This window comes from Myotis nattereri, assembly GCF_964212035.1.
Source record: "Myotis nattereri genome assembly, chromosome: 8".
In the NCBI taxonomy this organism is placed as follows: Eukaryota; Metazoa; Chordata; class Mammalia; order Chiroptera; family Vespertilionidae; genus Myotis; species Myotis nattereri.
In genome coordinates this window covers 84660413-84680940 of record NC_138083.1, presented here as the reverse complement: position 1 = coordinate 84680940, position 20528 = coordinate 84660413, and the positions used below count along the sequence as shown (strand labels likewise).

Sequence of the window (20528 nt, the reverse complement as noted above, 5' to 3'; positions counted from 1 at the left end):
AAGGTCACAGCCTGTGAGTAACAGATCCTCACCATCACGGAGACGGTCGCTGCTCAGGTGGCCAAGGCCAGGTCCCCGCCCATGAGCTGCCTGAGCGCAGCCCGTCGCCTCCCCCCCCACAGACCCCCATGCAGGCGAACGCCACACCATTCCGACCGCCCCAGGCCCGGCCTTGGCTGGTTGCCGTGGAGGACCAAGAGGCGGGCGCGACCATGGCCCTGCTCCCGATCCTCGTGTTCCGCGGGAGACCCAGCGAGCTCTGGGAAATGGGCTGACGTCACCAGCTCTCAGGCAGAGCTCGCCCGGACAGGACAGGCGGTGCCATCTCCGCACGCAGCAGGCTCGACGCGAGAAGTTGTGGGTCGGAAGTGTGGGCTTTAAAATACATTCTTCTCAATGAATGTCACTGGCCTTATCGTTAAAGCCAGGCCAAGCCCCTGCCATCTCTTGAGCCTGTAACTGCCCAAATGTACCCAGAGCATTAGGCCTATGTTAGCACTTTTTTCTTTTTTTTATTGTTATTGTTGAAAGTATTACATACGTCCTCTTTCTCCCCCCCCATTGACCTCTTCTAGCCTTCCGGCCCCATAGAGTTAGCATTTAGCCCGAAGGGTGGGATGTACTGAGGGGACAGGAGCCCAGGTTCCAGCTGGAGATGCTGGCAGCACATCCCAGCCCGCCCAGGATCTCCCTGGCAGAAGACTTGAGGGTGTTGCCCCTTCCTCCCCGTGGCCTACCTGCAGGTGGAGGGGAGGGGCCTCCCTCAGTGTCATTCCAGGCCTGGAGGTACCTGGGGGGCCCGGGCTGGACGGAGATCGGGGTGGAAGTAATGAGAGTGGAGGGTGAGGGCCACCGTGAGCACAGCTGGGTCTGACACCCAGGCCCCGTTCTCCTGCATCTTTCCTCTGCGCTGGCGCCCGTGACAGCAGGGCTGTGGGACCCTCCCCAGCGGGGGAGCCGCTCCAGTCTCTGCTGTCCTCTGCCCTCGGGCCGCTTGGCGAGGAGCTCGGCCACGGTGTGTGAATCGGGCGGGCGCCGCTGCTGGCTCTTGTCCTCCCGTGTTGTGAGGACAAGGCATGGGGCCCGTTCAAATGTTATGGACGGAGTGATTAGCACTGTGTGTCTGGGTTTTTGTTTTGTTTTTTTAATCCTTACCTGAGAAGTGAGGATATTTTTTCCATTGATTTTCAGAGAGAGGGGAAGGGTCAGGGGAAGGGAGGAGAGAAGGAGAGAGAGAGGAGAAATATTGACTGGTTGCCCTGACCGACCGGGGATCAAACCTGCAACCCGGGTTCGTGCCCTTGACCGGAATCAAACCCATGGCCCTTCGGTGCGCAGGCCGACGCTCTTACTGCTGAGCCACACTGGCCAGGGCTGCGAGGGGTTTTAACTAGTTCCCGGAACTGCTGGTGGTCAGGGTGAGGGAAGTCTGGGTCCCTGGGTGCAGCTTCTCCCTGCTCCTCCAGCCCCGTGCGCGGTCCTTCTCAGGTGAGCTGCAGGCAGATGACTCTCACTCCCCAGGCATCGCTGTAAGTCTAACCCTCGTGTCTGTTGCTCAGAGCTGAAGCCCCAGGCGCTGGCGGGCACAGTGCCCTGTCTTCCCGCCTACATCCTCTACATGTGCATCAGGCACGCGGATTACGTCAACGACGACCTCAAGGTGCACTCCCTGCTGACCTCCACCATCAACGGCATTAAGAAAGTCCTCAAGGTACGTGTCCCACACCAGGGGGCGCTGGCGGTGGACCCACACTCCTCCCGTTGCTTCTCCCCATCTGGGTGCTGCAGCAGGGAGTCCTCCAGGCTCCGCTCTGCCGGTAAATGACATGAGGGCGGCAGCAGCTCACGTGTGTCACTGGGAGACCTGGCGGTTCCCAGAGAAGGATGCTCAGGTCCTCAGGTCAGAGACGGCAGGAGCCCCAGGGCCCAGAGCATTAGGAAGACGTCCATCCTCAGCCATGTGGCTGCCCCGCCCTGAAGTGACGTTCAGGGGACCAACCTGAACACAGACCCTCTCTCTCCCTGACGTTCCCAAGGGGCTGGTGCCCGCTTCCCAGGGGGCGGCACAGGGAGGTGAGGCCTGGCCACACGGGGGGCCAGCAGGTGGGAGGGGAGGTGCTTTACACAACCCAGCAGGCCCAGGCCCAGGCCCAGGCCCAGGCGCTGCCCCAGGAGCCCATCTTCTCCAGTTCTCACCCGAGCTTACACTTCAGGATGCAAGCCATCCTTGCAGCACCGCGCCCAGACCCATCCTGCCACCCGCTGGGCCGGGCTGCCCGCTGCCTCCTGAGCGTGCCATAGCCGCCTTCCCGCCCAGCTTCATGCCAGCTTCGTATCAGTAGGTGTACCCCCACCTCTGCCATGGGTTTCGTAGGCACTTTGATCCACTCCCGGCTCTAAACATATGCAGGCGACTCCCAGATGGTGTCTCCTGCTTTGACCTCTTGTACGAGGGCCTGGGCCAGTCTAGGTGAGTCCAGGACTGACTTCAGAGGTCACTTCCTAACCCCCAGGCTCCTTAGCATGCCCAGCCCGCCGTCACCTTCTGCTCAGCTTCCTGTTCTACTGTCCCACAGGCACCCCTATCTCCTGCTGAATAGCCAGTGTCCCTGGCAGAGGCGATGCGGGGACTCACTAGTTTTAGTGCAGAAACTGCACCGCAGCGGCTGGTTGGTAGCCGTTTTCCAGAGAGTTCCGCGGGGGCCATGCGGCCTCTGGGTGAATGGGATCCCAGAATATTTAGTTCACGGCTGCTCCTGCCTCTCCCACGTTGGGCCACTTGAGAGTCAGACCTGCCAGGACCGCCCGCCCAGGGCCCCTGGGTCCAGCTCGTCGGTGTCACTTTGCTTTGTTTGTTCAGCTGGGAAAGCAGCCTGTCCGGTGTGCGCGCCACTGGTCAGGGGACCAGGAGGGTCTGTGTGCCATGCCCAGAGGTGGGGGGAGGGCAGCACAGCCTCTGGGCAGTGGGTCTGGCCTCTGTGACTGCTCATCAGGCTGCTGGGGGCCTGCGGGTAAGAGTGGGAACCGTGAGACCGAATGGGAACCTGACTCCTGAGGAGGGACGGCTTTTCCTTTCCTCAGAAGCACAGCGACGACTTTGAGATGACATCGTTCTGGCTGTCCAACACCTGCCGCCTGCTTCACTGTTTGAAGCAGTACAGCGGGGACGAGGTGAGTGCCGCCTGACAAGCCCCCGCGTCTACCTTGAAGCTCCTCAGGTGCCCCAAACCCTCCAGCAGTTTCCTCGGGCCGGCAGCAACATGGAGCACCTCGGATCCGGGCAGCCTGCTCTGTCCCCGTGCCTCTCCCTAAGGAGGGGGTGAGGTGTGGGGAGCACCTCGGATCCGGGCAGCCTGCTCTGTCCCTGTACCTCTCCCTAAGGAGGGGGTGAGGTGTGGGGGGCGCCCTCTGAGACCAGGCCCTGGGCAGCCTTCCTCTCCCTGGAGCTAGAAGCAGGAATGAGGCAGGCCCCCTGATCCGAGGGCCCCCGAGGGCTCCCCTCCCTGGATGACGTAAGCAGCATTAGGAAATGAGTTTGCATAACCCACCGCCATCTGAGAGCACCTGGGACTCTCCAGGGACACCTGGAGACTGAATTGCCTAAGAGCCCTGCCTGGCAGTGCCTGCTGGGAGAAAGCCCAGTCGCCTGGTGCGTCAGACTGTCTGCCGTGCCAGCTGACAGTGTGTCCACGTTCAAGTGCACACAGAGAACCACAGGGAAGAGGTACAACACAGCCAGTCCATTTGCACAGGCTGACCTTGAGGCCCAGCTTCGGCTTCTAGCCACATGCGGTTCCTTGGCCTGCGGCCATCTGACCTCACTGTGTCATGCCCTGCTCGGGCCCAGCCCTATCTGACCGAGTCCACCCTTCCCAGCACTGGTGCCCCGTGCACTGCACTCAGCCCGGGCCAGTAACACACTGCACGTCTTCACTCCAGTCTCACCTGTGAGAACCCAGCTTGTGCCAGACACTGCTCCCTCCCCACAGGTCCCCTCACCTTTCCTGTCCCCCTTCCTTCACATCTCAGCCTCCACCCTTCCCAAGGGCAAGATGTGTGTCACTCAGCATAGCACAATGTTCAAAGCTCCCCTCTAGTCCATCGTCTGTGCCAGGACAGGGTTGATTGACGCATTCTTCCGCCTGGGATAACAGACTATATTCTGTCCCTGTCCCCCTTTGTCATGTGACATGGCAGGGACTCACAGCACATCAGGTAAACAGGGAGCAAACAGGACTCCTGCCAAGCCGGGCAGACCCCAGCCCCTCAATAAAGCCAGCCTCTCCCGCTGCAGGGCTTCATGACGCAGAACACCGCCAAGCAGAATGAGCACTGTCTTAAGAACTTCGACCTCACCGAGTACCGCCAGGTGCTGAGCGACCTTTCCATCCAGATCTACCAGCAGCTCATTAAAATCGCCGAGGGCGTGCTACAGCCCATGATCGGTAAGCTGGCAGCCGCTCTCCCGGGCTCACCACGGGTCTGAGGGGAGGGGGAGGTGTGGGGAGCCCTGCCTACCCTTAGGGAACTGGGTCTACTGGGCACAGCCCCCAGAAACCAGGACCGCCCAGTGAGGGCAGCTGCGAGGAGTGTGCTGAGTGCTCGAGAGGAGCTACGACATTTCCAGCGCCTTCCCATTGGAGTCCATAGTGCCGGGGTGGAGAATATGCATATTTCCCCTTATCTCTTTTTCTGTAGCACATGGTGTTATTCTTCCCCAAACAGACTAATTTCCATAGGTCATAAATATAAGTTCAAAGGCACAAATGCGCATGCCGTAAAGATACAGAATCCTCTTGCCCGTAGAGACGCTTCACGTATGGGGAAAGGAAAGCATTAACTGTGTTCGTGTGAGAGCAGGCAGTGGTGGGCGCTCATGCGGCAGCTGCGACTGAACGCCCACTCTGTCCGGGGCAGTGCACCTGGGCATTAACATGACACCCGAATTAAAAAAAAAAAAAAACAACAAAAAACAAAACAGTTCTTTAAGGTAAAAGAATGACACTTGCTGTCCCATGCGGCTGGGGTGGAAATGGTCCCCGGGACCTACATGTCATGCTTGCCCCAGGTTCTTACAACATAAGTAGGTCCGAGGAGAATTCCAAGTAGGATAGAGTCCATGCCGTCCAGAAGTATATCCCTGGATAAGGTCACTCTGAGTTCGCCCTCCTGTCTGAAATCTGCCCGTGAGGCACAGTGTGTCCTCACCGGACACTGGGAGGACGGGAATACCTCATGACTCAGGGTAACGTGACGGCCAGCAGCACCAGTTCTGGAGTCGGGCGGCCTGGCTTCAACCCCTGGCCCTGCCACTTCCTAGCAGTGTGGCCTCCGTACACTTCGGTTTCCTCAGCAAATAGGTTGCTGGGAGATGAAGAGAAATCCTGAACCTCAAGTACCCGGCTCGCAGTCGAGTGCTGCGCAATAGACGGGACCCTGCGGTTTGGGTGTCAGTGGCTCAGGGGGAGGAGCTGTTTGACCACCGGCAGGATCCCTGGGTCCAGGGCCAGGACGACACCCCCGTTGCTCACTTCTCAAACCTGGGACCCTTCACACAGAACCCAGTGCAGAAACAGAAGCGACTTGGTACATGCCCATCCCCTCTGTCCCGTCCCCAATGGTCAACAGCTCCCTTATTCCAGAGAGACCAACGCCTTAGAAATGTCTGTGCTGATGCTGTGAGTTGTGGGCATGTGGCCACTGTACCCTCTGGCTGGTACCACTGCCATGGGCCTGGGTGCTAGAGGGCTGAATGGCCCGGACGCCAGATCTTGGGGGACCTCGGGGGGCGTGCCGGCCTCTGTCATGCGCTCTCCTTGCAGTTTCGGCCATGTTGGAAAACGAGAGCATCCAGGGCCTGTCCGGGGTGAAGCCCACGGGCTACCGGAAGCGCTCGTCCAGCATGGCGGACGGGGACCACGCCTACTGCCTGGAAGCCGTCATCCGCCAGATGAGCTCCTTCCACACGGTCATGTGCGACCAGGGCCTGGACCCCGAGATCATCCTGCAGGTGTTCAAGCAGCTCTTCTACATGATCACGGCCGTGACGCTCAACAACCTGCTCCTGCGGAAGGACGTGTGCTCCTGGAGCACGGGCATGCAGCTCAGGTAGGAGCCGGCCCGGGGTCAGAGCCGAGACTCCTCTCTGCAAGTGAAACCCACGTCCACCGGGCAGTCCTGTCCCAGTCAGTGTGCACCTCACACCCCTCGCCTCTCATGTGCTGGTGAAATTCATCAAACACTGAGATGGTGACTTGGTAAACAAATTGGTTCAAAGCTTAAAGACATTGACATACTCTCATTGAAAGACTAAAGACAGTGTGGGTAGGTCCGAGAGAAAAATCAATGCGGCAAGTGCCAGGAAGGTTCACACAGAAGTGTAAGCACAGCGTGGTCCAAAAGTAGGTCTACAGTGGTTCGTGTGGAAAATACAATAACTAGTAAATAATAATACAAGAATAAACTCTGTGTTTCAGGTACTCACAACTGTAAACCTCCTTTTGCTCCACCCTGTGAGTTTGTTAATATTAAATACTAAAGGCCCTGTGCATGAAATTCGTACAATGGGGGAGAGAGGGTCCCTCAGCCCAGCCTGTGTCTTCTCGCAGTCCAGGATCCCAATTGGGCCTAAGCCGGCAGGCGGACATCCCTCTCACAGTCCTGGACTCCTCGCTCCTTACCACCCGCCTGCTCGTTGCTCTTTAGTGCGGCCGCAGAGGTGGGAGAGGCTCCTGCCACTGCTGCTGCGCTCGCCAGCCGTCAGCCCGGCTTCTGGCTGAGCAGCGCTCCCCCTGTGGGAGCGCACTGACCACCAGGGGGCAGCTCCTGCATTGAGTGTCTGCCACCTGGTGGTCAGTGCCCATCATAGCAACCAGTTGTTCTGGTTGTTCCACCATAATGGTCGCTTAGGCTTTTAGTATATAGATTAGTTGTTTTAATTCAGTATATTTAATGCCTCTTTTCCCCATTAACTTATACAGCCCCTCTAGGTACTTCATTTTTGTTTTAGGCACCTATCCATTCAACACAGTTAGAGTGCCAGGCGCTTTTCAAGCTTTGGCCCATGTGGGACAATTAAAGTGAGGAGCCCGATAACCGTAGTGGGTCGTGCCGAGGCTGCAGAGTACACACTGCCGGTGTGCTCATCCTGAATGAGGAGGGCCGCTTAGCTCACCGCACCCACTTTTACCTCCAAGGTACAACATAAGTCAGCTGGAGGAGTGGCTCCGAGGGAGAAACCTTCACCAGAGTGGAGCCGTTCAAACCATGGAACCCCTGATCCAAGCCGCCCAGCTCTTGCAGTTAAAGAAGAAAACGCCTGAGGACGCTGAGGCCATCTGCTCCCTGAGCACCTCCCTCAGCACCCAGCAGGTATGGCCACTGCTCCCTCCCATCCCCCCACCCCACCCCCGCACACCCGTCAGCCAGCCACTCAGAGCCTGCCCAGCTGCGTGCCAAGTCTGTTCTTGCCAGTGGGTGGCTGTTTTTCAGGGTTGCACTTCCAGCCTTTCTATCCCCTAATGATACCATCCCTCGGGGAGCCAAAGAGTACTTTGGTCTGTGAAAGGAGGTGTCACTGCTTCCCACTGACTGTCTGCTTCCTCTTGCACACTTAGATGAGGTAGTAATTGCACAAACATTAATCTGAAGTACAAACTTTTTAAAAACACTCACACTGAAGTCTGGGATGTTTCTCACCTAGAAATTTAATTTTTTTTTAAATTGGCAGCATCAGGCATTTGGCATTAAATAAATTGTTTTCTTACAAATTATAATCTCATTATGCTCATGCTTTCATTTAGAATCCATTTACATGTTTTAAATAAAATCATTAAGAACCCAGAGGCATTTAAGTGTTCCTTTCCTTCCCCCCTCCCCCCAAAAAATTGTATTTATGCTAGGACAGGGTTGCAGAGCTATTACTAGTGTATGAAAAGATAAGTCCTGTCCACACACAGGGGGACCCCACCCTTCCTCAAAATGAGACCAAGAAAATGGGACCTTCTGAATTAAATCATGTACCTTCTCCCTGCTCAGCACCTAAAGAACAGCAAAATCCAAACCAAGTAAACCATTCCCTTACCTCTTCCACGAACTACTAAAAGGTGAAATAGCAAGCTCTTCAGAAAACTGCTTCCCTTCTATAAATGCACTGAAATTTTTCAAACTTTTTTCCCCCCTTTTAAATATATTAAGTTTATTCCCAGAATGTAATTGCCATTGATTGGCATTGGGACATGCTACTACAACCAAACAATTGATAGGCAGCCAAAGGTTATCCTCCATTCAAATAAGGAAAAAATCTGTTCCTTTATAAGTGATTTGGAGGGTGGGGAGGAGGGGGGGGTGGCTAAACAAGACCTTTGTTTCCTGAGGTAAGATCCCCAGTACTCTTTTGAAGAAACCCTTAAATTATGAGTAGATAAGAGGCTGAGGATTTCAGGTTTCCGAAAATCCTCATGTTATAAGCCATAGAGCAGCGGGAGGGGCTGGAGGAGATAGGAATGTGGTGAGAAGGCTCAGACCTACCAGGCAAGGCTCGGAACCCCTTTACTAACGGTGACTCCGGCCGCGCTCTGTTGTGGGCCTGTCTACAGAGGACTGGACTCGTTCGTGTCAATGTCACGGTCCTTAACATTCAAGTTTCCTCGTGTTCATTTAGCTCTCCGCTAACCGTTTTTCATTCCAACAGATTGTCAAAATTCTAAACCTTTACACGCCCTTGAATGAATTTGAAGAACGAGTAACAGTGGGCTTCATACGCACGATCCAGGTGAGTTTTTAAATAATCAATTTTATAAACTCTTAGTCTAAAACTAATAAAGGAAATTGAAAGTTCAGATTTTTAACCTTCCCTTTATTAATAAAATACTGGTTACATTATACGATAAAAGGCCTTACGTTCTTTAGGTAAATATAAACATGAACCACATCACTCATGAATAACTTACTATATACACAGAAGACTGAACTTTTATCATCGCTGCCTCTCAGATTTTAGACACAGTCCAAGCATTCTTTCATTCGCCAGCAGCATGTTTCCGAACTACAGTGCCAAGTGGCATGAACAAAGTAAGCAGAAGGCTATCAGCCTGTTCACAAATGGAAGTAGAAATGATCTTTTAAGAGGACAATTTGAGCTCTTAAGTCTTTCCTGTAAGACTTATAATATTTGCCCTTAGGAATATGCTCGAAAGAAAACACCAGGGAAATGATTATTTAATCGGCCTTTAAATGAAGGGATTTCTCACGTAAAGACGAGCTTCCTAAAGCGGAGCCCTGGGTGATTCTGGCTGAGCGCCTAACCTGTGGTGTGACTGTAGCTGATAGCATCCGAATGATGACTCAGATCAAGATAACACAGTGAACACTTCTCCGCTGTCTGTGGGAAACACTCTTTAGCCAGAGAATTCATGGCAACACGAAACAAGGATAAAGAGAAATGGGGAAAGTGGTCAGGGCAGGGACAGGGAAGACGGATGAATGACTTTTAGCATGGTGTCTGAGTGGAGGATAGAGGCTGAAGGTCAAGGGAAGGAGGCCAAGTCAGATCACAGGTTGTTCCCCACGTGCAGTGGGGAAAAGGCAGTGGGTTAGTAAAGATCCGGGCACAGAGAGAAGCGGGCAGAGACTCGCCAGCGTGGCCACCCCAGCAGGCAGGGGGCACTGATGGTGAGTCCCGTTATTAGGACAAATGTGCAGGTCACCGCTGAAAGGGGAGGAGGAGTTGGATGACAGAGAAGAAGCCACTGAAATATCTGACCCGCTACTGATTTTTACACTTTACACAAACCAAAGTGCAAGGTTAGAAAGTCTTCATTGTTTTGAAAGGAACTGCTTATAAACTTACAAGGGCCCTGTTTACAAGAACAGAATTCAGACCAAAGGTAAAAGATTATGTGCCAAGTCAGACTTCGGGTTTGAATGAAGGACGGAGGAGAAAGGTAGCTGGAGGTTGGTCGGATATTCTCTGAAAGATATATGCACTCAGATTGCGAGTCTTCCTCAGCAGTCAAGTTCAGTATTTGGCAATTCTATCAGAAACAAATTCTGTGCCCTGACCAGGTGGCTCGGTTGGTTTGAGCATTGTCCTATCCACCAAAAGGTTGCAGGTTCAATCCCCAGTCAGGGTGCGTACTGGAGGCAACTGATGTCTGTCTCTCTCTCTCTCTCTCTCTCTCTCTCTCTCTCTCTCTCTCTCTCTCTCATCAGTAAAAACATATCTGCTGGTGAGGATTTAAAAATTTTTTTTCCAGCTATAGTTTTATGTTTTATTGCTCCCTAGACAGTACTCAGAGGAAATGGTGGACTAATCCACGCTATCCTTCTATGTTTGGGCATACCTTAGGTAGGATAAACACAAGTTGTCATTAAAGCAAACCATTTGCTAGGGCAGTATGGGTAGACTATGTAAACCTTTGAAAATGTTAATTTGAGGGGCTTGTTAAACTCATAAAGGATTCACAAAAGGGTTCCTGTGAAATGACTACAGGTACTTTGTGAATTTTAAATAATTAAATGTATACACACCTTTTGCTGCTGAGTTGTAATAACTTACATACGTTAACTTTGTCCCATTTTTATACTGTCCTCTAACACCTTCACAATTTCTTCAAGCCCTTTCATAGCAGAGCCTACTGATACATCTGACTGAAAGGGGGAAATATTTGTAGGTGTCGGAAGTATTTTACATGGTCTTGTCCTTTCCCTCAGGCACAACTACAAGATCGGAATGACCCTCAGCAACTGCTGCTGGACTACAAGCACATGTTTCCCGTTTTGTTCCCCTTTAATCCGTCTGCTCTGACTATGGACTCCATCCACATCCCAGCGTGTCTCAATCTTGAGTTCCTCACTGAAGTCTGAACAACGCGCATTGCCAACCTGGCTGGATTGGCAGTGAGAGCAAGAAGATGTATACAGTCAAGTGGCTTTAAGGGTCTGTTCAGGCTTTAGAAGTGGATCAAATCAGACATGGAGAGGATGTGCCGAGTGCTGAACCATAAGAAGGAGAACACAGCTGTCATTATTTTTTGTACCTACTGCTCAGAATAAAAACACTTGAAGTATGGGAGATTTTTTGAAGTACGATTTCAGAATAAACAAGTTCATGTTAGCATTTATACCACCAAGCAAAGCAGTCCCCGTGGCCATAAAAAAGGTGCCAAGCTACAAAATGGAAACTGCCTTCTTTTGATCTCTGCATATAACTGGAGAATGTCCAAAATAAAATATTAAAACTACATGAGTCACATAAATTGCCTTCAGAGGCGCCTGACACTGTCATATAGCGTGACGTCTCCCCAGGGTGACAAGCTATAGGTGTGGATGAGCTTGTGGGGAAATGTTTTGAGAACAGGAATACAGGCCTGGGCCTTCTGAGAAGTTTCCCAAAGATATTTTTTAATGCCTGGTGATGCAGAGACAATGGTATAACTGACCTCCAGACCAGACATTTTGAGTATTGGTTTCTGAAGCAAAATTAGATGAGGCAGTTCCTCACGTGCTTAACCGCTTTTGTGCAGTCCTGAGTCTATTGGAATTATGCTAAAAAGGCTGCTGTCCCAAACTAAGGATGTGAGCAAGGAGGAAAAACGTTCCCAATGCTAGTCCATGTACTTACTGAGTCAACAAAAACCTATATAAGCGAAAAGTTAGAAAAAGTAGCAACTCTTTTATTTACAGATTAAGAACCAAATAAGTCAGTATGAAAGCCTTTAATCCCTTTCTGCCACGAAACCTCCAATGAGAACATCACAGAATGCACTGGTGATTCCAGATAACCCAAATAATACAGGAAAGCAAACCATCTCGAGGATCAAGTTGTTTGAAAAACCTTTGTAAAAATCAGTTCAAGAATTAAGTTATACAAAAGATCTTGGGGGTATTTTTTTTTTGTAAGTATTCTTTTAAAAGGGAGAATAACTTAAGCCAACTTTCTCTTTTCGTGTTATTTTCAAATTTGCCACATAAAAATCATAAATATCTCTGCTCTGAAATAAAGATTAAAAGAGTATTTGATGATATTACAACAGATTTTATATGTTTGCTGCTTTCACAAATTTGTCGTCATCTCTTCAAAATCAGGCATTCAGTTAGAAAACCCTACATATATTCTTCACACCCGTGTTTTTACTATTTGTTCCATACTTCTGGTAGGGAACAGTATGCTGTTTTCCTGATAAGAACAGATGTTTACAAATCATAGAGCCTCCATATTGAGTCAAGATAAGATTTCTCCATGAAATACACATAGAACACCCTGCCACACACCCACCGTTAACGCAGCCACTCATCTTAAAAGGCTCTTGGAAACACAACACACACCAAGCCCTAACCAATCAATCAGAGTACTGTGCTCTTACAGCTCAACTTCCTCGGTCATTCTCCCTGCCCACTGGGCAGAACAAGGCATAGCACCGGGGCAAAGACTGCTGACCACCATGCCCAAATCTGTCACTGACCTTACCCCCTCTACTGCCACATTCAACATCCTGGCTGCTCTGGGGTGTCTACTGGTATGCAGAGCTGAGTCCCTTTCCCAACTCCAGTGACATCATCTGACATCCATGACACACACCCTTTGACACACACACACACTGTGTTTGGAAGGCCAGTCTAAAACCAATTGGGTCCATGGCTCCCTTTTTTAAAATATGTTTATTAAGTATTAGAGGCCTGGTGCACAAAATTTGTGCACTGGAGGGGGGTCCCTCAGCCTGGCCTGCGCCCTCTCACAGTCCAGGAGCCCTCGGGGGATGTCCACCTGATGGTTTAGGCTCGCTCCCAGCAGTTGGACATCCTTGGCGCTGCCGCAGAGGTGGGAGAGGCTCCCGCCACCACCGCTGCACTCGCCAGCCATGAGTCCAGCTCAGGGCTTCTGGCTGAGTGGTGCTCCCCCTGTGGGAGCACACTGACCACCAGGGGGCAGCTCCTGCATTGAGCGTCTGTCCCCTGGTGGTCAGTGTGTCATAGCGACCAGTCCTTCTGCTGTTCTGTCAATTTGCAATTTAGCCTTTTATTATCTAGGATAATTTACTTTTTACTGCAATGTATTTAAAACTGAGTCTCTCATATAAGGACTGTCCTTACTCTTCAAGATAACCAAAAATGCCTTGTCAGAGAGTCAAGGAGTTTGAAAGCAGTGACTCCATAAACGCAATGGCTTACTGTCCTTACATTCTGACTTACACCCTCATTCTCTCCATCTCTTTGGGTCACTACCTCTCTGCTGTCACTGGTTAATCACCAGGTGCCAACAACTCACTAAATGAAAGCTTGACAATTAGAATAAATGGAAAACGTATGCACGGTCCTCTACTTAGCCTAAGAAATGGCAGATTTAGTTCTCTTCTTCCAAAACATAAAGGTGTTTCACTGAAACTAAATTTATATATACTTAAAAACAAATAGCCTTTTATAGACCACTAACAATAAAACAATATAGTAGTTGGTTACTTAATGTTTAGATCTGCCCTATTTAACTTAACACTTAGAGACTGGAATAAGCATCTTTAGAGAAACTATAATCTTTTGTTAGCATTTATATTTTTTTGCATTTTTAAAAGTCAGTTCAACTCAAACTTTTTCCAACTTCATGAAATCAGTATTTTTAATTTAAATAACTTACTTCAACATAAAGGTTTGAACTCTGTTCTAGATATCTGTCTTTACTTTTTAATATTCATAATTTATTTGACACTTCTCACTATGTGCCTTTAGCAGTTACTAAGATAACTGACGTATCACTTAGTTCTCTGAAGTAAGTGTTGCTGTGGGAAGAACTTTAATGCCTGGCATAACATCATGGTGAAGTTTTGTCTTTTAAAACATTAGAAGCATTATAAAGATTACTTAAGAATCAAGTATCTATAGATTAAACAAGTTGTGCTTTAAGTATTATATGGGACCTACCCGTTTACCTATAGTAATGTGTGTTATGTACATACTAAAGGCCCGATGCATGAAATTTGTGCAAGGGGCTCGGCCCTCGCAGCCCCAGCTTCATCGGGAATGGTCATTCTGCTGTTCAGACGTCTGGTCTAATTAGCATATTACGCTTTCATTATTATAGGTTAACTAGAGGCCTGATGCACGAAGATTCGTGCAAGAATGGGCCTTCCTTCCCCTGGCTGCTGGCACCGCCTCCACTCCGGCCCCGGAGCCGCCTTTCCGCGCTGCCCAGAGGCCTAGAGCGGCTAGGGCTGTGTAGAACGCCATGGCGACGACGCAAGCGTCCCACACCACCCCTGGCCACTCAGCGCCTGTGTATGCAAATTAACCTGCCATCTTTGTTGGGTTAATTTGCATACTCCTGATTGGCTGGTGGGCGTCGCAAAGGTACAATCAATTTGCATCTTTCTCTTTTATTAGTGTAGATACTTGTTGCTGAAGTTGGCAAGCATATTACTGACATGCATTCTCCCTGTCCATCATATCTGCAGTTCCACATATGGTACCTGGCAAGCAGATTAGACCCAAAGGGAAAGACTTTCATTCTCTTTTCATGGAGCACGTCAATAGGAGTTTCTTCTCTTGATTTTCCTATACTAAATTTTAAGGCTTTTGTAAAAAAAAAAAAAAAAAAAAAAAAAATGAAGAAAAAAAAGTGACAAAACTAGGAACTTGGAAAATTTAGAAAAATAACACTGCTACCATCAATTCATCAAATATTTACTTAGAACATTAAATAATGTGTTAAGATTATAGTAACAAATAAATTAGAATCCATTTCTTTGGCATACAGTAAATTTAACCATTTTCATATGGTTGACCTAATTCTAAGGCAGCAAGGTTATCCTAAATTGAACTCTTGTATAATGCCTGTATGACTAAACAGATATTAAAGTGTGACAGCATGGGGCAGGACCCTGTAGTTTTTCCTCCTAGAGTATTTCTCTGCAGTCTGTTTCTCAAATTAATTTGCTGCATGAGCCAGATATCCACAATTCACTTTTTATACACATTGGTGCCATAATTAGAAAACTAGGGGGTAATCAGAAAAATAGTGGTTTATGCCAATGATAATAAAACACAAGACTTTTTTTCTCTTATTATAAAGGTCACTAGATACTAAAGACAGTTTTTCCTCAAAAAAAAAAAATCTAATTCAGATAAAGGGGTCAATCAGAAATGAATTTAAGCTACTTTCTAAGGTGACACATATCAGAATAATCCAGATTTGTATATAACACTTTGCCACCAACTGATGTTTAGATGAAGGATTGCCTGTCTGACAGGGTGCACATATTCAGGAGTGAATCTGACATTGTAGAAGAAACAATAATAAAAATATTTTTTCATTTTGAACAAATCTGTAAACTATACCTTTGTTTATAGAAAAATGCTTGTACTAGTCACTGTAATATTCAACTATGAATAAAAATTTGTGGAAATAAATACTTTTGAATAAATAAAGTGCTGTGATAGATCTAAATGAAATTTAAAATTCTGTAGCTACATATTGGCTGAAAAGATTATTTTTTAATGCTTTCTTGAGAAATATTCTGGGGTCTATATTCAAACATGCATCATGACTGTTTAAACTAGAGGTTAGCAAACTACAGCCTGCAAAAGTTGGGGTGGGGGACACATTCCCCATAAAATAACAAGACTTATTGAGAAATTACTTTAAAGCTAAAGAATTCAAACAAAGCAGTTTGGGTGTAGGAACCGACTCAGTCAGATGTGTAACTTTGCTCCTGGTCAGGATGGCATTAAAAAAAATCAGTGGGAAAATATTTATAAGATCTGTATGAAAGAGTTTATAAAATACTAGAGGCTCAGTGCACGAAATTCATGCACGGGTAGGGTCCCTAGGCCTGGCCTGCGATCGGCTGATCGGGGGCCTTCCAGCTGCTGGCTGGGGCCTTCCTTCATTCTGCACCGCCCCCTGGTGGTCAGCACACGTCATAGCGAGCGATCGAACTCTGGTCTCCCTGTTGAACCCCCGAGGGGACACTTTGCATATTAGCCTTTTGTATCTATAGATACGTGAAAAATAAGAGGATGAAATCTTGCCATTTGCAACCACATGGATGGACCTAAAGGGCATTGTGCTGAGTGAGAGAAGTCAAACAGAGAAAGACAAATATCATATGATTTCACTTATATGTGGAATCCAAACAAAATAAACAAACAAGCAGACCAGAAACACTCATAGATACAGAGAACATGCTGACGGTTGCCAAAAGGAAGAGGAGTTGGGAAGATGGGTTAAGAAGGTGAAGATACTAAGAAGTACCAAATTGCTAGTTACAAAACAGTCATGGGAGATCAAGTTCATCATATGGAATATCAGTATAGTCAATAATAACTATGTATGGTGTCAGATGGGTACTAGATTTATTGGGGTGATCACTTGGTAAGTTATATAAATGTCTAGTCACTGGCTTGTATATCTGAAACTAATATAATAGTGTATGTCTGCTGAAATTGAAAAATAAAATTATTTTTAAAAAAAGACCTCAGCAAGAAAACTATGTCTGCAGCTATGGCAGGAGCATACACCTCAATCCTGACCAGTGAAACAGGAGGGATAGAGCCACACGTGAGGAAGTTCAAGATGGTAGCAGCACAGAAGGACCCTGAACTCGCCCCCTGATGAGCACACAAAAATATACAACGATATACATATAGCATTTCCTTCTGAGACACCCAAAGGCTCATTGAACAGCTTCTGCACAACAAGCAAAGTGAATGGAAAAGGTCAGGAAATCATGAGAGCTCTCCGAACTCTGTGGGGATGGAGGATTGGAGCTACTGGTAAACACTAATGTTTACCGCTGGACAGGATGGGCGTGGCTCTATTCCTAGGCTCTGGCCTACCTGCAAGATTGCAGCAGCGCTTTCCCAGCCAAACTGCCTGGAGCCCACGTTGGCCGGGAGCCCAAAGGGAGCAAGCAGAGCCAACAGGATGTCACAACACACAACTGGCCACTCCGGCCTGGCACAGTGAGTGCCCGCCTGGCTCAAACAGCCCTGCCAAGACCACCTGGTACCCAGTTTACACAGAGGTCACTTCTACACAGCCCCTGTTTTCAAGACTGTGAGAGAGAGCTGTTTTGTCTAATTCATGTAAACAAATGTGGAAAGTCAAACAAAATGAAAGACAGAAGAATATCTCTCAGATGAAGAAACAAAACAAAAAACAAAATCCCCAGAAACTAAAGCCAGTGAAACCGAGAGAAATTTGTCAGATAAAGAGTTCAAAAAAATGGTCATAAGGATGCCCACCAACCTTGAGAGTAGAATCAAGTAATTCAGGGAGAACTTCAGCAAAATGAGAACTTTAGGAATGAAAACACTGACATAGGGTAAAAGCATTGGTTCTGGAGTCAGAACTCCAAGACAGTACCATTTATCAGAGGTTAATATACACCCTTGGATAAATCCTTCTACTTTCTGAGAGTAACTTTCCTTGCCTCTATTTTGGTGCTAGTATCTTCAGTTCTAGTACTAAGTTATAATAAAAGTTAGTTGGGGGTTTCTAGCTAGTTTAATGTTATACTTAGCCACAAAGTTTTAGAATGTTTCATGTCCCGGGGGCTCACAATGGTAATCTTTTTTTACAACAAATTTGTTCCCAGAAGGCTTCTGACCTAAGGAGTTCAGGAAAAAACTAAAGTGGTGCTTTAGACAGTAAAAATGACCCATCTGAAAATACGTGCATGAAATAATTTAGAAGTATACCGTTAACATTTAAAAGTACATCCTTCATGAAACTTACTTCAAATTAATGAGTTCTTATTAAAGATATTTTTTCAGTAACTTCTGTAAAAATTCAAGACTTACCCATTTCATAACTGGAGCCCAGAAAAAAACCTATCCTGAGATCTGAAAAAAAAACAAAAAATTAGGAATAAAGCAACATTTTATGCGTCTTTTAACAGCCATCGCCACTTTTCAAAAACCTAAAGATTTATCAGTCTAGAATTCCAATCATTTTTACTGTGCATACTGTATCTAACATTTAGAAAGTCACCACCATGGCAGTCTTTCATATAAGCTGTTTTGATTTCCTGGTCAATTATTTGTATTCCTGTTACCGATTAAAAATTAGCTAAAGTACAATGGAGATGGTTTCCATTCCCAGTGCTTTGCCTTGAACATGAAACTTAATGGAAGTTCACTCACGGATAAGTTGTTTTTATGGATCACAAAAATCACATCTCAGATGGCATCATTATCCAAGCATTTTACTTCTCTTCATCTACTTCTAATTAACATTTCTCAATAGCACCAGCAGGTAAAGACCCATTTATCCTTTTTCCCCCCCTAGTAGGTGAGCGTTCACTGTCGTTCATAATAAGAAATATTTCTGTTACACGTTTGTAAATGACATTTAAAAGATAAAATTGACTTAACCCTATTATTTAGAAACAAAAGTGAGGTTGAAACTAAACCCCCATACATTGACAAGCACAGAAAGTTATCCTTAGCCAGATATCTTTCCAAATACTTTATTGTTTCCTCCTTTCCTGTTTTCTGTAACATCTAGCTAATGATACTTGTCTTTTTCTACCCTACTCCTATATCCCACATCCTGTAAGCCCTGGACACAACATGAGCCTTGGGCTTCTGAGAATTGGGGGCTCAAAATTCTAATTCAGCAATTTTCTAGTTTTGAATCTTTAGAAGTTCTTTGGTTTCTCTGAGACTAAGCTTCCTGACTTATAAAATGAGAAAGGAAAAACCCCTATCTCATGGGGCTGCAGAATGCCCCTCAATTCAGATTTCTCTGATGTGGAAGAAGTGTGTGTTATTCTATTTTATAGAGTAATAATTATACCACCTGGGTATGCAAATTTTACACAGTGTATGTAAGCACCTGGTTCAATTGCTGGGCACACAGTGTCCCAAAATGGCAGCTTTCATTTTTATTATTATTCCCTGTTCATCTTCCAGGAGATGCAGGTTTAAAAAAAAAAGCCCACCATCAAGTATGCTGTAAGCTTTGATCAACTCAAAGTCCAAATTCCATGGACTATATACACTTATGAAGAAGGAGCATACATATTTGTTAAAGTGTGTACCGAGTCGACTGCCAAAGTTCAGGGTTCACGTAAACCAACAGGAAGGAAAGAGGAGCAGAGCAGAGGGTCAGATTACAGCGGACGATGAGAAAAAGGGAACAGGGCCGGCTGGGAGGCGGCCTGTGGCAAGGCATAGGCAGCACGTTTCTGGATGATGGACGTGGCCTAGTTATATTTGCTAGGCCAGAGTGGTTTGGCTTATAAGAGTGCGAAACTCATTCAATTTAAGATTTGTACATTTGATTACATGAGAATCTTGCCTTAAGAAGAACTGTAAATAAATATTGACCTCTAATAGTGCGGTGAATTGTACTAAGTTCTGCATTAAAGAAAACGATGGAAGGATGTGATACAGCAAATATGGTAAAATGTTACCAACTGCAGACTATAGAATAGATGGTGGATCGCCTTTATGCTCAAAAGTTTTTACAATTAAAAAAAAAAATGCAATCAGAAAACAACGTGAGAGGGCCACCAAGACGTTTTAAACAAAGCGGGGGGGGGGGGCACGCCCTCCCGCATCACAGAAAACCTCAAGGCCTCGCACCACCCTCCCACCCTCGCAGCCAAGCCCAGAGCCGCCCGGCTCGCCTCCCGCCCGAAGCTGCGGGTCCACCGCCTCCCCGCCCCGCCGCCGCCTGCTCGCCCGGCCTCAGCCCGAGCACTCGCCATCAGCGCGTCTCCAGGACTCAGATTGCGCAGTGTCTCCTCATCACCGACCAGGGCTAACAGTGACAGCGGAGGGGCCGCCCCACGCCTCCCGCACCTCCAGCCTGACCCCTGCCCCGCTCCGCCCCCGCCCCGGGCCCCGGCCCCACTTCGCCGGACCCTTTATAATCCTCTTAGGCTCCGGGCAGGCGCCGCCGCCAGCCGTGGGGCCCAATCATATAAGGAAAATACTGCAGGCTCACCCGGGGCTGCATGGGGGACCCGGGGACACCCTGCCCTACGACCCTCGCTGCAGCGCCCCCACACCAACCCCCCCACCCCCGCCCCCACTCTGCGACCCGACCCAGCCACCGCCGCCCCCCTAGCTGCCTCGGCCTCAGCCCAAGCTCTACGCCAAAGCCCGCCCCCGGAGCCACTCAACCAATCCCCGTGCCGTCCTCCAAGCTCCGCCCACACAACGTCCGGTCCCGCCCACCTGGACCCCACCTCCCGCAAACCCGCTCAGCGAGTGGGGGCAAGTCTAACCCGAGGTTTAAGGGGGATGGGGGGAGGTGGGGAGAGTACAGAGGCCGGGGTAGGACGGATAGGGTAGTCAAGTCATTCTCGATTTGGAAACAGGTACCGTCTTTAACCCCTAGAGTGCCAGGGAGCGCGATTGCGCTCCTCCTGTCTTTCGCCAGAAGTGCCGGGAGCGCAGTGGCGCTCCCCCTGCAGTGAGGCCTTGACTTACGAGTTTAATTTGTCCCGTGACGGAGCTCGTAACTCAAATTACTCGTATGTCAAATCTTAAAGTGAACGAGTGAGACACGTGATGCTGGGCTGATG

General features: G+C 48.3%; 1 protein-coding gene across 1 annotated transcript in view; it reads left to right on the top strand.

The window, feature by feature from the left end:
• The window catches only part of MYO5B (myosin VB), a gene marked incomplete at its 5' end in the record, with an annotated part of 193696 nt that extends 182453 nt beyond the window's left edge, over positions 1-11243 (top strand). The window contains 7 exons of the mRNA XM_081097589.1: positions 1560-1711; positions 3082-3171; positions 4295-4445; positions 5823-6108; positions 7197-7371; positions 8693-8773; positions 10714-11243. Coding sequence (XP_080953715.1) covers positions 1560-1711; positions 3082-3171; positions 4295-4445; positions 5823-6108; positions 7197-7371; positions 8693-8773; positions 10714-10866 — 1088 coding nt within the window. The 3' untranslated portion in view covers positions 10867-11243. The remainder of the gene's footprint in view (positions 1-1559; positions 1712-3081; positions 3172-4294; positions 4446-5822; positions 6109-7196; positions 7372-8692; positions 8774-10713) is intronic.
• Positions 11244-20528: the final 9285 nt, after the last annotated feature.